This window comes from Denticeps clupeoides, chromosome 2 (assembly GCF_900700375.1).
Source record: "Denticeps clupeoides chromosome 2, fDenClu1.1, whole genome shotgun sequence".
Classification (NCBI taxonomy): Eukaryota; Metazoa; Chordata; class Actinopteri; order Clupeiformes; family Denticipitidae; genus Denticeps; species Denticeps clupeoides.
In genome coordinates, this window is record NC_041708.1 from 12,734,633 (window position 1) to 12,748,023 (window position 13,391).

At 41.7% G+C, this 13,391-nt stretch overlaps 1 protein-coding gene across 6 annotated transcripts in view; it reads left to right on the forward strand.

Moving 5' to 3' along the window:
* The window catches only part of dnah7 (dynein, axonemal, heavy chain 7), a 43,360-nt gene that overhangs the window by 15,729 nt on the left and 14,240 nt on the right, over positions 1-13,391 (forward strand). For all 6 annotated transcript variants that reach the window (XR_003743662.1, XR_003743668.1, XM_028964951.1 and 3 more), the window contains exons 33-46: positions 131-262; positions 420-641; positions 1,678-1,875; positions 2,005-2,160; positions 2,523-2,691; positions 2,789-2,915; positions 3,000-3,219; positions 3,600-4,472; positions 6,712-6,941; positions 8,293-8,623; positions 10,839-11,185; positions 11,263-11,443; positions 11,963-12,148; positions 13,089-13,252. Coding sequence is in view for 4 of the 6 variants with exons in the window: in XM_028964951.1 (XP_028820784.1) it covers positions 131-262; positions 420-641; positions 1,678-1,875; positions 2,005-2,160; positions 2,523-2,691; positions 2,789-2,915; positions 3,000-3,219; positions 3,600-4,472; positions 6,712-6,941; positions 8,293-8,623; positions 10,839-11,185; positions 11,263-11,443; positions 11,963-12,148; positions 13,089-13,252 (3,536 nt within the window). In the remaining 2 variants the exon portion in view is untranslated. The remainder of the gene's footprint in view (positions 1-130; positions 263-419; positions 642-1,677; positions 1,876-2,004; positions 2,161-2,522; positions 2,692-2,788; positions 2,916-2,999; positions 3,220-3,599; positions 4,473-6,711; positions 6,942-8,292; positions 8,624-10,838; positions 11,186-11,262; positions 11,444-11,962; positions 12,149-13,088; positions 13,253-13,391) is intronic.

Sequence of the window (13,391 nt, forward strand, 5' to 3'; positions counted from 1 at the left end):
CTTCAGATAACAATATACCAGGGGAAGGATGGTGCTTGATCCAGTTGTGAGATTACTTGTGAAATTTACTTTTTTGTCTGCAAAGGAAAACAGTTGTGTTTGAAAAACTCTACATTTTGTTCCTGTAAAGGAGCTGTCTCCTACATCCGATACCAACCTGGTGAAGTCTCTGATGAACCTAATTGATTGCATGATGGATGAGTTCTGGGAGGAAGTGAAAGTGAAAGACATAAATGAAGGGAACATCATTGCCTGGTTGCAGGTGAAGCTGTAGATAAACTTCATTCTTGCAATGTCTTTTCACATTTAATTGTGTAATTATCCTCTTGTAATATTTATGTTTATTAAGTCTGTTCTTATACAGCATATAGAAACTGATACTAATTTGAATCTATAAAAACATTTTCTTGTTTTGACAGGGCATCTTTGTCTTCTCTTTGGTGTGGTCAGTGGGTGCGAGCTGCCAGGAAGAGGGGCGTTTGAAATTCAACCGCCTTGTGCACGACATCCTGACATGCAGTCTGAGTGAGGAGACAAGGGCACGGTACAACATCCTGGAGCAAGAAGAGACACAAGTCAAACCACTGACTGTCCCCTTGCCTACAGAGGGCACACTCTACCAATACCGCTTCATAAAGGAGGTGAGAAACAACCATTTACTCATACCAATAACTTCAGTACTGTGTGCATCAGTTTGTGTAGGGTTTCTTTTCCATGGTCAAAGTCAAAAGTCAAAAGTCAAAAGTCAAAGTAAACTTTATTGTCATCTCTTCTATATATTATACAGATATACAGAGAGACGAGAAGATGTGGCTCCAGTTTAAACAGTGCAACATAAAATAGACAACAAAAAACAGATGCGGCACATGGAATACAATGTATAAATAAATAGGACACAAAATATACATTTTAGCTAAAAATTAAGTGTTAAAAAGTGACCAGTGATATATACATGTTTACCGACTGTGCAAATAAATAACAGTAATAATAGTACAGTTTGTAAATCTCAACATTTTTCTTAGTCACCTAGTATGATTGTTTTCATTCTGATCATACTGATACTAGAACAAACTAATCTAATATTTTATTGTTGCAAAGGTCCAGTTTTTGCTTTGGTTTCAAACACAGCAGTATATTATCAGGGGGTTGGGCCAAAACTGTTCCATTTGCATACGAGATCCAGCATGAGCTGGAATTAAAAGAAACCAGACTGTACTGATGGCATAATATGTTTTGTATTCTTGTAACTGATTGTTCCAATTTAATTTAAAAATAGTTCATAAAAATATATATAAATGCGTAATTGAATATTTTTATTGGATAATGCTCATCCAGAATATTAGAAAGGAAATTAAGGAAATTAATGAAAGGAATTAAGGAAATTAATGATTGGGTGGTAGTAGCCTAGTGGGTAGCATGCTTGCCTATGAACCAGAAGACCCAGGTTCAAATCCCACTTAATACCATTGTGTCCCTGAGCAAGACACTTAACCCTAAGTTGCTCCAGGGGGGACTGTCCCTGTAACTGCTGATTGTAAGTTGCTCTGGATAAGGGCATCTGATAAATGCTGTAAATGTAAATGTTAATGTAAATAAATGTATATATAAATTAGTTGTGTAGCGGCAGTAATCACAGGATAATTCAGCCTTGGATCAGCAGTTTCCTTTTTCACTAAGGGCCCAGGAAGGTGGGAGCTGTGGACAGATGACCTGAAGCTAGTTCCCTTCATCCCACAAGATGCGCAGTTCAACAAGATTATTGTCCCAACTGAGAACACAGTCCGCTACACAGCATTAATGGACCTGCTCATTACACATCAGAAGCCCACCATCTTCATTGGACCCACAGGCACAGGAAAGAGTGTTTATATCATTGTGAGTACCAGCACATGTCTTACTGATCCCACAGTTTGTTTGGAATGATACAAAAGTCCTTTCTAAAACAGGGAGATCATCACATTAAAAAACAATTGTAAAAATATGCCTTCCTTTACATTTTGACAGGATTTCCTTTTAAACCGTCTGAAGAAGAATGTCTACAGTCCACTGCTGATCAACTTCTCAGCTCAGACAACGGCTGCACAGACCCAGAGCCTCATTATGACTAAGCTGGACAAACGTCGCAAAGGAGTGTTTGGTCCTCCACTTGGCAAGAAAATGGTACATGGATATATTTCACAGCGAGTGACAATTTAGTTTTTGGAACCTACACAGCAAGGGAAACCCATCTATCTATAGTCAGCACTGGATTACATGTTTTTGGGCATCTGATAAATGCTGTAAATGTAAATCTTCAAACACAAGCTAAAATCCTTTATTTTTTAGTAAATATTTAGACTAAAAAGAGATTTTATGTACATTTACTTGGCTATATTGGACCCTGGCAAGTGCCAAAAACACCTTCAATGTTGATGAGTCTCAGAACAATGGAAGAAGGTGGCCTTCACATTTCTTTTAGATCATAAATAGCACTGGGTCCTGGCATTCACATAGATTTAGTTTTAACTGTGCTTCTCGGGCAGGTGGTGTTTGTGGATGATGTGAACATGCCGGCACGGGAAACTTATGGAGCCCAGCCACCCGTGGAGCTCCTTCGACAGTGGCTGGATCACTGGAACTGGTACGACTTGAAGGACTGCTCCATGATCCAGCTGGTGGACATTCAGATTGTTTGTGCAATGGGGCCACCCGGTAAGTTAGTATTTTGTTTTAGGCACTTATTAAACCTTTCCTGAATTCCTTAAAAAATATTAGTATTTGTGTGAAAGACTTGTTTCCCCTACTCCAGGCGGTGGCAGAAATCCAATTACTCCTCGATTTCTGCGCCATTTTAACCTAGTGACCATCAATGAGTTTGATGAGAGAACCATGTACACCATCTTCTCCAGAATTCTAGACTGGCATCTCAACATTCGGTAACTGTGGTTCCATAGGCAGTTTAATGCAGATTTGTTGGAAATCTTAAATAGATGACACTTTTCCAACTGATATATCCCCAGGTTTGCCTTCCCCCAAGTATTTGGAAGCCTGACACAACAAATTATTAAAGGCACCCTGTCTGTGTATCAGGAAGCCACCAAGAGCCTCCTGCCAACCCCTTCCAAGTCACACTACCTGTTCAATCTGAGAGATTTTTCCAGAGTGATCCAGGGAGTCTGTCTGTCCCGCCCAGAAACAGCTGATGATCCCAAAGCTATCAAGCGTCTCTGGGTGCATGAGGTAACTACTTTCATCTGCAAACACGGCCAATCATCGGCATATGCTTACAAATTGTCTGTAAATCGCTGCACAGCTTAGTGTCTGCCACATCGTATTTCACGCATACTCACAGAGCACTGCAGCACCTTTAAAGGCACAGATGCCATTTCCTCACTCACAGGGGACAGAGCTTTACTGCTGGTATATTAATGATATAAATCACCTTGTTACATTGTGTTCAAAATTTTATATTTTATTCAACATATTTGTTTCTCTGTTTTGTTTTAGGTAATTTGTTTTTGTTTAATTATTATATTCATTTGTTTAATTATTATATTAATATATATGTTTGTGTGTTTTATATATATTTTTTCTTCTTGTGTATATTTATTATTACACAGGTACTGAGGGTTTATTATGATCGTCTGGTGCAAGACTTAGATCGCGTATGGATGGTGCAGTTCCTGCAGGAGGTTGTGGAGACACACCTTGAGGAGAATTTTCACCAGCTCTTCCTGCATTTGGACCAAGACTGTGATGGCAGTGTAACAGAAGATGACCTCCGCAGCTTAATGTTCTGTGATTTTCATGACCCAAAGGGTGAGGATAGGAGTTACCGTGAAGTGGGCGATCTTCACCAGCTCCGTCAGGTGGTGGAGAGCCACCTAGAGGAGTTCAACAATATCAGTAAGACCCCCATGAACCTGGTGCTGTTCCGTTTTGCTATTGAACATGTTTGCCGCATCTCACGGGTCCTCAAGCAGCCCCATGGCCATGCTCTACTGGTAGGTGTGGGTGGAAGTGGGCGACAATCGCTCACCCGCTTGGCTGCCCACATGGCAGAGGCAGAGCTCTTCCAAGTGGAAATCACCAAGAGCTATGGTGTTACTGAGTGGCATGAAGACCTCAAGCAAATCATGCGCAAGTCCACCTCCGGCGAAATGCATGGCGTCTTTCTATTTACTGACACACAGATAAAGATGGAGTCTTTCCTGGAGGATGTGAGCAACTTGCTGAACACTGGAGAGGTGCCCAACCTGTTTGCTGTAGATGAGAAGCAGGAGGTCTGTGAGCGAATGCGTGTGCTGGACCGGCAAAAGGAACGTGACAAGCAGACAGATGGCAGTGCTCTGGCTCTGTTCAACATGTTTCTGGAGCGCTGTCGCAGCCAGCTGCATGTAGTGCTGGCCATGAGTCCCATTGGAGATACGTTCCGTGACCGTCTGCGCCGCTTCCCAGCCCTTATCAACTGCTGCACTATTGACTGGTTCCAGGTACTCCAATACACAAATGCAATCCCCATAAATGCAAATTTTTAACATATTGCTTTTTGCCACCAAATCAGCCCTTACCCACAGACTTCACTGAAGGTGTGCTGTGGCCGTCAAGCAGTTGGTATCAGATCCTTTATATTGAGGTGTGGTGCCTCCATGGATTAGATTTGCTTTCCCAGCACATCCCACAAATACTCAATTAAATTGAGAGCTGGGGAATTTGGTAAACATATTGCTGTGTTTCTCAAACCGTTCTTGAGACATGTTTGCAGAGCGCTACGGCACATGAAGTGATGTAATTGAAAGTTCCGTAATTGTTTACCTACAATGTCAAGTAGGTGGGATGTGCAAGGTAGGTGTGAAGTAACATCCATGTGAATGCAAAACCCAAAGGTTTCTAAGCAGAACAAATAATCACACTACCTTTAATCACACTACCTTTTTTGAGCTTGTTTTCTTCCAGTTCATTCCAGCATTATTCCAAAATTGATTAAATTAAAATTTTTACTCCCTAATTAAAAAAACTAAGAAAACATTGTGAATACTTATTCACAGCCTTTGCCATGCAGCTCAAACTTGCTCAGGTGCATCCTGTTCCCTTGACCTTTGAGATGTTTCTGTAGCTTAATTGGAGTCCCAATGTCCACAGTGGTCTTTATCATCCGTGAGTGAAAGAACTTGAAAACCACCAAGACTCTTCCTAGACCTGTCAGGTCTGGCCACTGCTGGGCACACAGTCAGCACCGATCAGCCTGGCAGCAGGGATCTGTTCATGGGCATCTGTGATTAGGGCCTTGTAAAAGGAAGAGTATAGCAGCCATACAATGATGCAACATTAATGTGGACTTGTCACATTTTGGTGTTTGTGTTTTCAGTTCCTGGCCACACTTACTGTTTGTTTATGTTTGTTTATGTTCCATGGGGGAGTGGTGGTCTAGCAGAAAAGGAAACTGACCCATAATCAGAAGGTTTCTGGTTCAAATCCCAAACTGCCAAGGTGCCACATATGTGCCACTGAGTAAAGCACTGTCCCCACACACTGCTTCCCGGGCACCTTTGGCTGTGATGGGTTTTGTTGTGTGCACCGTGTGATTGTTTCACAATGACAATCACTTCACTTAAACAACTCTGTGATATCCTTGAATGGCCCAGTCAGGGTCCAGACTTGAATCCGATTAAACATCTCTGGAGAGATCTTAAATTGGCTGAACATCTCTCTCAGTTCTCAAGTTTGGCTTAGTATCAGTACTAGCATGCAGTCCTACAATTTTCACAGATTCAGATTCCAAAAATATAAAGCTGGTCTGATGCCACAGTTCCAGAGCAAGACACTGAACCCTAAGTTTCTCTGTCAATACTGATTGTAAGTTGTTCTGAATAAGGGCTTCTGATGAATGTCATAAATGTAAATATATGATAATTTATCATATATTTAGTTATTAGTGGCAGAGTAATTAATGGCATTACACTAATAAATTATCAAAAACTTTTGATATTTAAGTACATTTGAAGGCACATACTTTTGTTCTTTTACTGAAGTAGAAATTTAAATGGAGGAAAATGGAGGAAAATTTTTTACCCCTATTAACTCTACTTTTACTCAAATACATAGTTTGTGTACTTCATCCACTACTGTATTTTCAGAACAACCTTGAGTGGCCCAGTCAGGGTCCAGACTTCAATCCGATTAAACATCTCTGTATAGATCATAAAATGGCTGAAGCTTCCCATCCAAACTTATGCAGTTTGAGAGGTGCTACAAAGAGGAATGGACAAACTGGCCAAGAATAGGTGTGCCAAGCGTGTGGCATCATATCTAAAAAGACTTGAGGCTGTATAATGAGCAAAGGCTTTGAATACTTTTATAAATGTTATTTCTCAGTTTTTTATTTTTAATAAATTTGCCAAAACCTAAGGAAACTTTTTTCACGTTCTCATTATAGAGTTGTGTGTAGAATTTTGTGGAAATAAAATTAACTTAATCAATTTTATAATAAGGCTGTAACACAACATAATGTGGAATAAGTGATTTGCAGTGAATACTTTCCGAATGCACTGTAGTTTTCTTTCTGTATTTATTCAGAATGATAGGTTTCATATGAATTCAATATAATGTAATGATCATGTTTTTGCTTATGTAATCCATGACATACAGCAGTCGGTGAATGATTTGAGTATGGGGGATAACATTTCCGCTGTCTGAGCATTGAATCAAATTATTGTGACGTATCACTTTTAGACCTGGCCTGAAGATGCTCTGGAGGCAGTGGCCTCACGCTTCCTGGAGGACATCAGCATGACAGATGAAGCTCGCGTTGGCTGCATTAACATGTGCAAAAGTTTCCACACCTCCGCCATTGAACTCTCAGCCCGCTTTCAGTCAGAACTGCAGCGCCACAACTACGTCACGCCTACATCCTATCTAGAGCTCATATCCACCTTCAAGGACCTTCTGGAAAAAAGGAGACTGTAAGAGATTATTTAATCTAGTAACATTCACTACCAGTCAAAAGTTTGGACACTCCTACTCATTTATGGGTCTTGCGCTTTTTACATTTGTCACGCGGGAGGCAATAGGAAGAACCACAGTCTCTTGTGTAAGAATCCACATGCCCCTGGATAGGCTGTTTTTTGCAGTCACAGAGTCCAAGAACATGAAGGAGTCGTGTGTTTGGTGTCACTTGGTGGTGAGAAATTGTGGTATGTGCATAATTTATCTGTCCCTGTTCTTCCCATGTTCCTTTATGTTCCGTGAGAGTGAGCAGAGAGGAGGAGTGAGAAAAAGAGTGACAGGGAACAAAACACAGATATTAATTTCAGGTTGAGCAACTGGTGTAAAGTTCTCAGCTATTCAGCCCTTCCTGTGTTATCTTGCAAGGCTTCCTTTTATGTTCACTGGCAAAGGGGCTGATGAACTGGGAAGATTAGAGGCAGATTAGTCCCACAGCCACGTGCCCAAGGCAGGCTGTCCAAAACTTGGTTGCACATCTTGGTGCTGTACAGTCTTCATGGTCATTTGTTGCAATGCCTGAGTGGCAATGTGGGTGGGTGCCTGAACCGGCAGCGGTGAGACCTCCAGACATTAGGGTGGTGCTACACATCAAAACAATAGTCCAGGAGTGTCAGGAACCAGCAAGTCACCCTGGCAGTCATGTTCTTGGTGAGGCCCATCCATTGGAGGTGTGTGGTCTGTGATGAGGGTAAAAAGTTGGCCGGTGAGGTCTGGGCTATAGTTAAAGCATCTATCAGACGCCCTTATCCAGAGTGACTTACAATGATTAGTGACAGGGACAGTCCCCCTGGAGCAGCTCAGGGTTAAGTGTCTTGCTCAGGAACACAATGGTAGTAAGTGGGATTTGAACCCGGGTCTTCTGGTTCATAGGCTAGTATGTTGCCAATTAGGCTACTAGCTCCTGCAGCAGCTCAATAATGTGTTCGATATTCTGTGTTATCTAAGTTTTTTTGTAGTAGCGGGTAGTTACAATGTATCAGAGGCTGGTTTAAATGATTCACACTCACTCCCAAAATTCCAGCTCAGAGAGAAATGCTGTCTACTCTAAGCATGTATGTTGTGTGTGTGCATATCAATTCATATTACATTTCTATGATTTCAGTTTACAATTAAGTGTTAAAAAATATAAATGCATAATGCTTACAATGTTGTAAAAGTCTCCCACAAACATTTTATTTTTCTTGGTTCCTTCACGCACACACACAGATTTAAACCCATAGCTCCTGGCTGCAGTATTGTTTCCACCTCTGCCTGCTGTAGACATCTGTGACTTTTAATATCCAGAATTGTGCCAATATTGTTTTGCAGTGAGGTGATGCAGCTGAAACAGCGTTATGAGGTGGGCCTGGAAAAGCTGGAGTCTGCGGCCGCACAGGTGGCCACCATGCAGATGGAGCTTGAGAGGCTCCAACCACAGCTGCATGTAGCCAGCAAAGCTGTGGATGAGATGATGGTGCATATTGAGCATGAGTCTGTAGAGGTGGCCAATACCGAAAAGGTGGTCAGGACGGAGGAGGCTGAGGCAAACCAGCAAGCTATGGCTGCCGAAGCTATCAAGAATGAGTGTGATGCAGACCTGTCAGTTGCCATGCCAATTCTGGAGTCTGCTTTAGCAGCGCTGGATACCCTCACTCAACAGGTCAGTTCATTTACATTCACATTCATGGTATTTAGTAGTCACCCTTATCTAGAGCAACTTAGAATCAGTAGTTACAGGGACAGCTGGAACAACCTAGGTTTAAGTGTCTTGCTCAGGGACACAGTGGTAGTAAGTGAGGTTTGAACCTGTGATTTTGTAGTCTTTAGGTTCACTACTACCAGCCCAGTTCTTGGAGACATGGGCCTTATTAGCAGGGTTGTTAGCTCATTTACATTTACATTTACGGCATTTGGCAGACGCCCTTATCCAGAGGGACTTACAACGCGCTTTCAAGTTACCATCGATGAAAAGATCAATTCCGGTTCACTAGGACCCCCAACTATGAATACAATATTTTTATTCACTCTGTTGTAAATTCTGTACACAAGTTTGACAAAAAGAAAGTTACAAGTTAATCTAAATATTCTTTAAAGAGGAAGGTCTTGAGCTGTTGTTTGAAAATACTCAGTGTGTAAGGTGTTCTGACCTCGAGGGGAAGTTCATTCCACCACCGAGGAGCCAAGGCGGAGAAGAGTCTAGATGTTTTCATTTTACCTTTAGTGATGGAGGGGCCTGGCGAGCAGTACTGGAGGCTCGGAGAATACGAGGTGCAGTGCGAGGTGTAATAAGGGCTGTGAGGATGGATGGTGCTACTCCATGTTTGGCTTTGTAGGCCAGCATCAGTATTTTGAATCTGATGCGTGCAGCTACTGGGAGCCAGTGGAGGGAATGTAGCAGAGGGGTGGTGTGGGAGAATTTGGGAAGGCTGAAGATCAGTCGTGCTCCTGCATTTTGTATGAGTTGTAGAGGTCAGATGGTACATAGTGGTAGATCAGCTAGAAGGGAGTTACAGTAGTCCAGTCATGAGATTACTAAGGACTGAATCAGTATCTGGGTGGCCTGGGTTGACAGATAAGGGTGGATTCGTCTGATATTGTAGAGAAGGAATCTACATGAGCGGGAAAGGTTGCTGATGTGAGTCAAGAAGGAGAGTTGGTTGTCTATTGTTACGGCAAGATTGCGGGCTGTTTGAGAGAGCTGTGAGTTGTCCAGGAAAAATAGCAAGATCCTGATGTGGTGAAGAATCTGCTGGAATGAATATTAGTTCAGTTTTGGTGGGATTGAGTTGGAGGTGATGGGCTGCTATCCAAGACGAGATGTCTGTAAGACATGCAGAGATTTTGGAAGCAGCATGTAGATCAGAGGGAGGAAAGGAGAAGAGGAGTTGTGTGTCGTCAGCATAGCAGTGGTAGGATAATCCATGTGAGGAAATGACTTCACCAAGTGATCTTGTGTAGAGGGAGAAAAGGAGAGGACCTAGCACAGAGCCTTGAGGGACACCAGTGGAGAGTCTACGTGAGGTAGAGGTGGATCCTTTCCAAGTCACTTGGTAAGATCGCTCATCAAGGTAGGAAGCAAACCACATGCTTCAGGATTGACAAGAGAATCTTGTAGTTAACGGTGTCAAATGCTGCAGAGAGGTCGAGGAAAATAAGTAAAGATAACAGTTTTGCCCATCTGGCCGCATGTAGCTGCTCGGTAACAGCCAGAAGGGCCGTCTCAGTAGAATGAGCTGTTCTGAAGCCAGACTGGTTAGGATCCAGGAGGTTGTTCTGTGATAGATGAAGTGATAGCTGATTGTAGACACAGCGCTAAAGGATTTTGGATAGAAATGAGAGGAGGGAAACTGGTCTGTAGTTGTTGATGTCTGTAGGATCAGCAGTGGGTTTCTTTAGGATTGGAAGAACCCTGGCTGTTTTAAAGGCAGATGGTACATGGTCAGATGACATTGAGCTGTTTATGATATAAGAAATGAAAGGGATGAGGTCAGAGGAGATGGTTTGAAGCATTGCAGAAGAGATTGGATCTAGTGGACAGGTGGTTGGGTTGCCTGTAGATATTATCTGAATGATTTCATCAGATGTGAGCTTAGAAAATTGATTTAGAGTAGTTGTAGAATTTTCAGAGGGTAGAGTAGGATTTGTGGTGGAGAATGGAGATTTTTTCATTCTTCCCTTTTAGGGAAGATGGGGCAGGGGGAGTCGGAGGGTTGAGTAGGGACAAGAAGATGTTGTGGAGTTTTTGAGGCTTCTAGTTAAGCTTTGTAGAAAGCAGTTTTAGCAGCAGTGAGGTTAGTGGAAAATTTGCGCAGAAGATTCTGGTAATACTCTCTGCACATGCAGGATTAAGCACATAATTTTTTCCCCCTATTTAGGACATCACAGTTGTGAAGTCTATGAAGTCTCCTCCTGCTGGTGTGAAGCTGGTGATGGAGGCCATCTGCATTCTGAAAGAAGTCAAGCCCGATAGAGTCCCTGATCCCTCAGGATCTGGTAGGAAGGTTGAAGATTACTGGGGGCCAGCCAAAAAACTCCTGGGAGACCTGCGGTTTCTGCAAAGCTTGCATTTGTACAACAAAGACAGCATTCCTGCTGCCATCATGGCCATTATCCGCAACAAATACATCACAAACCCTGACTTTGTGCCAGAGAAGATTCGTACCGCTTCCACTGCTGCAGAGGGTCTTTGTAAATGGGTTTGTGCCATGGAGTCTTATGACAGGTAAGATTTTCACTTTCAGGCTGATGCTGAGCATTTTCTTCCTTTGTCTTTTCATGTGTGAGTTTTGTTGTTTGTAGGGTTGCTAAGGTTGTGGCCCCCAAAAAGATAAAGCAGGCTGAGGCAGAGCAGAAGCTGAACGTAGCCATGGAGAGCCTGAAGATAAAACAGTCTACACTGAAAGAGGTGCAGGACAAGCTTGCCAAACTGCAGGAGAACCTGGAGGCCAACAAACACAAGAAAGCTGACTTACAGAATCAAGTTAGTCATTTAGAATTAATTATACATTATAATTATACATTATACAAGTGTAATATTTGTCTTGTTGGCTTAGAAAATGAAATAGTTTTAACCATTGCTGCAATGCCTTGAATGTAATGCCTTTTTTCCAAGACTATTTAACACACAAGTGTTCATTATAAAACACATAGTTCAGGTGGCAGCAATTACTAAGTGTCATGGTTCTGACTATAGGGGGTGCTCCGGATTAGTGTTCCTGAGTTTGTATTTTGAGTGCCTACCTAAATACCTGTGCATGTGTGTATGTATGTTGTGTGTCCTATGAGTGTCCTTACACTTTTGTTGTCCAGTAAATCCCTTCTCTCGTAAGTCTTACAAATGCGACCTTCCATGTCTGCCATGCAACCATTCCTGACATTAAGTTGGACAAATAATAATTAAAAATGCCATTTTGTTCCTTAGAATTACACACATGATTTTCAAGTTTCTGGACTGATTATGGCGATAAATAGATGTTAACATATGCATCCTGTGTGGCAGGTGGAAATGTGCAGCAAGAAGCTGGAGAGGGCAGAACAGCTGATTGGTGGCCTGGGTGGAGAGAAGATGCGCTGGAGTGAGACAGCACATCAACTTGGTGAGGTGTACATTAACCTGACTGGAGATATCCTCATCTCTGCTGCTGTCATAGCCTACCTGGGAGCTTTTACATCTGGGTATCGACAGGTAAGATACACACATTCCACGGCTGTTTATGCATGTATGTGTCATTACACCATGGTTCAAATTACAGGGGATTTACGGGGGATTACAAGGACATCTGATATTTATTTTTAATAATTTTTATATTTTATTTTCAGTGCATTAAAGTTATTGAAAAAAGTGGAAATATGTAATGGTAGACAGTTTTACAGTTATCACTTATGTATGAGCAGTGATGTAACTCCTCCCAAAAGCCTCTGTGTAATTAAATCCCAAACAATACTGACAGAAATGCATGTCATTACTATAGGAAAGAATTGCCACAGAGGTGACTATTCAGTACTTAGTCACAGAGGTGACTATATGATGATATATTGCTGTATGGACCATTTCAAACATCACATTTTACAGTTTGATGTTACAATATGATTTTTTGCATAGTTTATTAATGTTATGTGAAATATGTGAAAGCACAGCAAAAATGTGTATAGAGTTCAGAGGGAATTTATTTTGAATGTCCATGTGGACAAGGTTGTCTCCTAGCCACTGTACTCAGATCAGTCAGCCCCAGTCACTACCGCCACTACTTTTTAAGTAGAATTTTTATGCCACCGCCGGAAAACTATGCAACTTCATTATGATATAATCAATTATGTTCTGCAGAATCATCCATGCCTGCATCGTGATGCAACAATTATGAGATTCATTTCAAAACCCCTAGCAAATACAGCACTGAATATTTTCACTGAACAGTACTTAAATGTATTATTGTTTAAATATAAAATTTCTGTGTCTTTTAATTATTACATATTCATTTAATATTAATTACATACTTCACATATCTCCATGTACTGCCTACAACACCTTGTGTTGGATCCACTTTTCATTGTTTTTCCATTGGAGAAGAATGGAAGTGTGCTGTAGCTACAGAACTTTAAACATGTGTGCTGTCTGAATGTTTCAGGCTGCTACTGAGGACTGGGTGAAACTCTGTAAAGACAGAGGCATTCCCTGCTCCAAGAACGTATCGCTTATGAGTTCTCTTGGAGACCCAGTAAAGATCCGCACCTGGACCATTTCTGGTTTGCCTTCTGACAACTTCTCTGTTGATAACGCCATCATCATCTCGTGAGTAAAGTTAGTACTGTGCTTTTTAGATGCTTTTAACTGCAGGTATGTGCAAAAGGTGCATTTATCAACATCAGAAAAGAACACAAGTGAGTTTCTGGGTGTTATGACAAGAAGACAACAATCTGCGCACCAACAC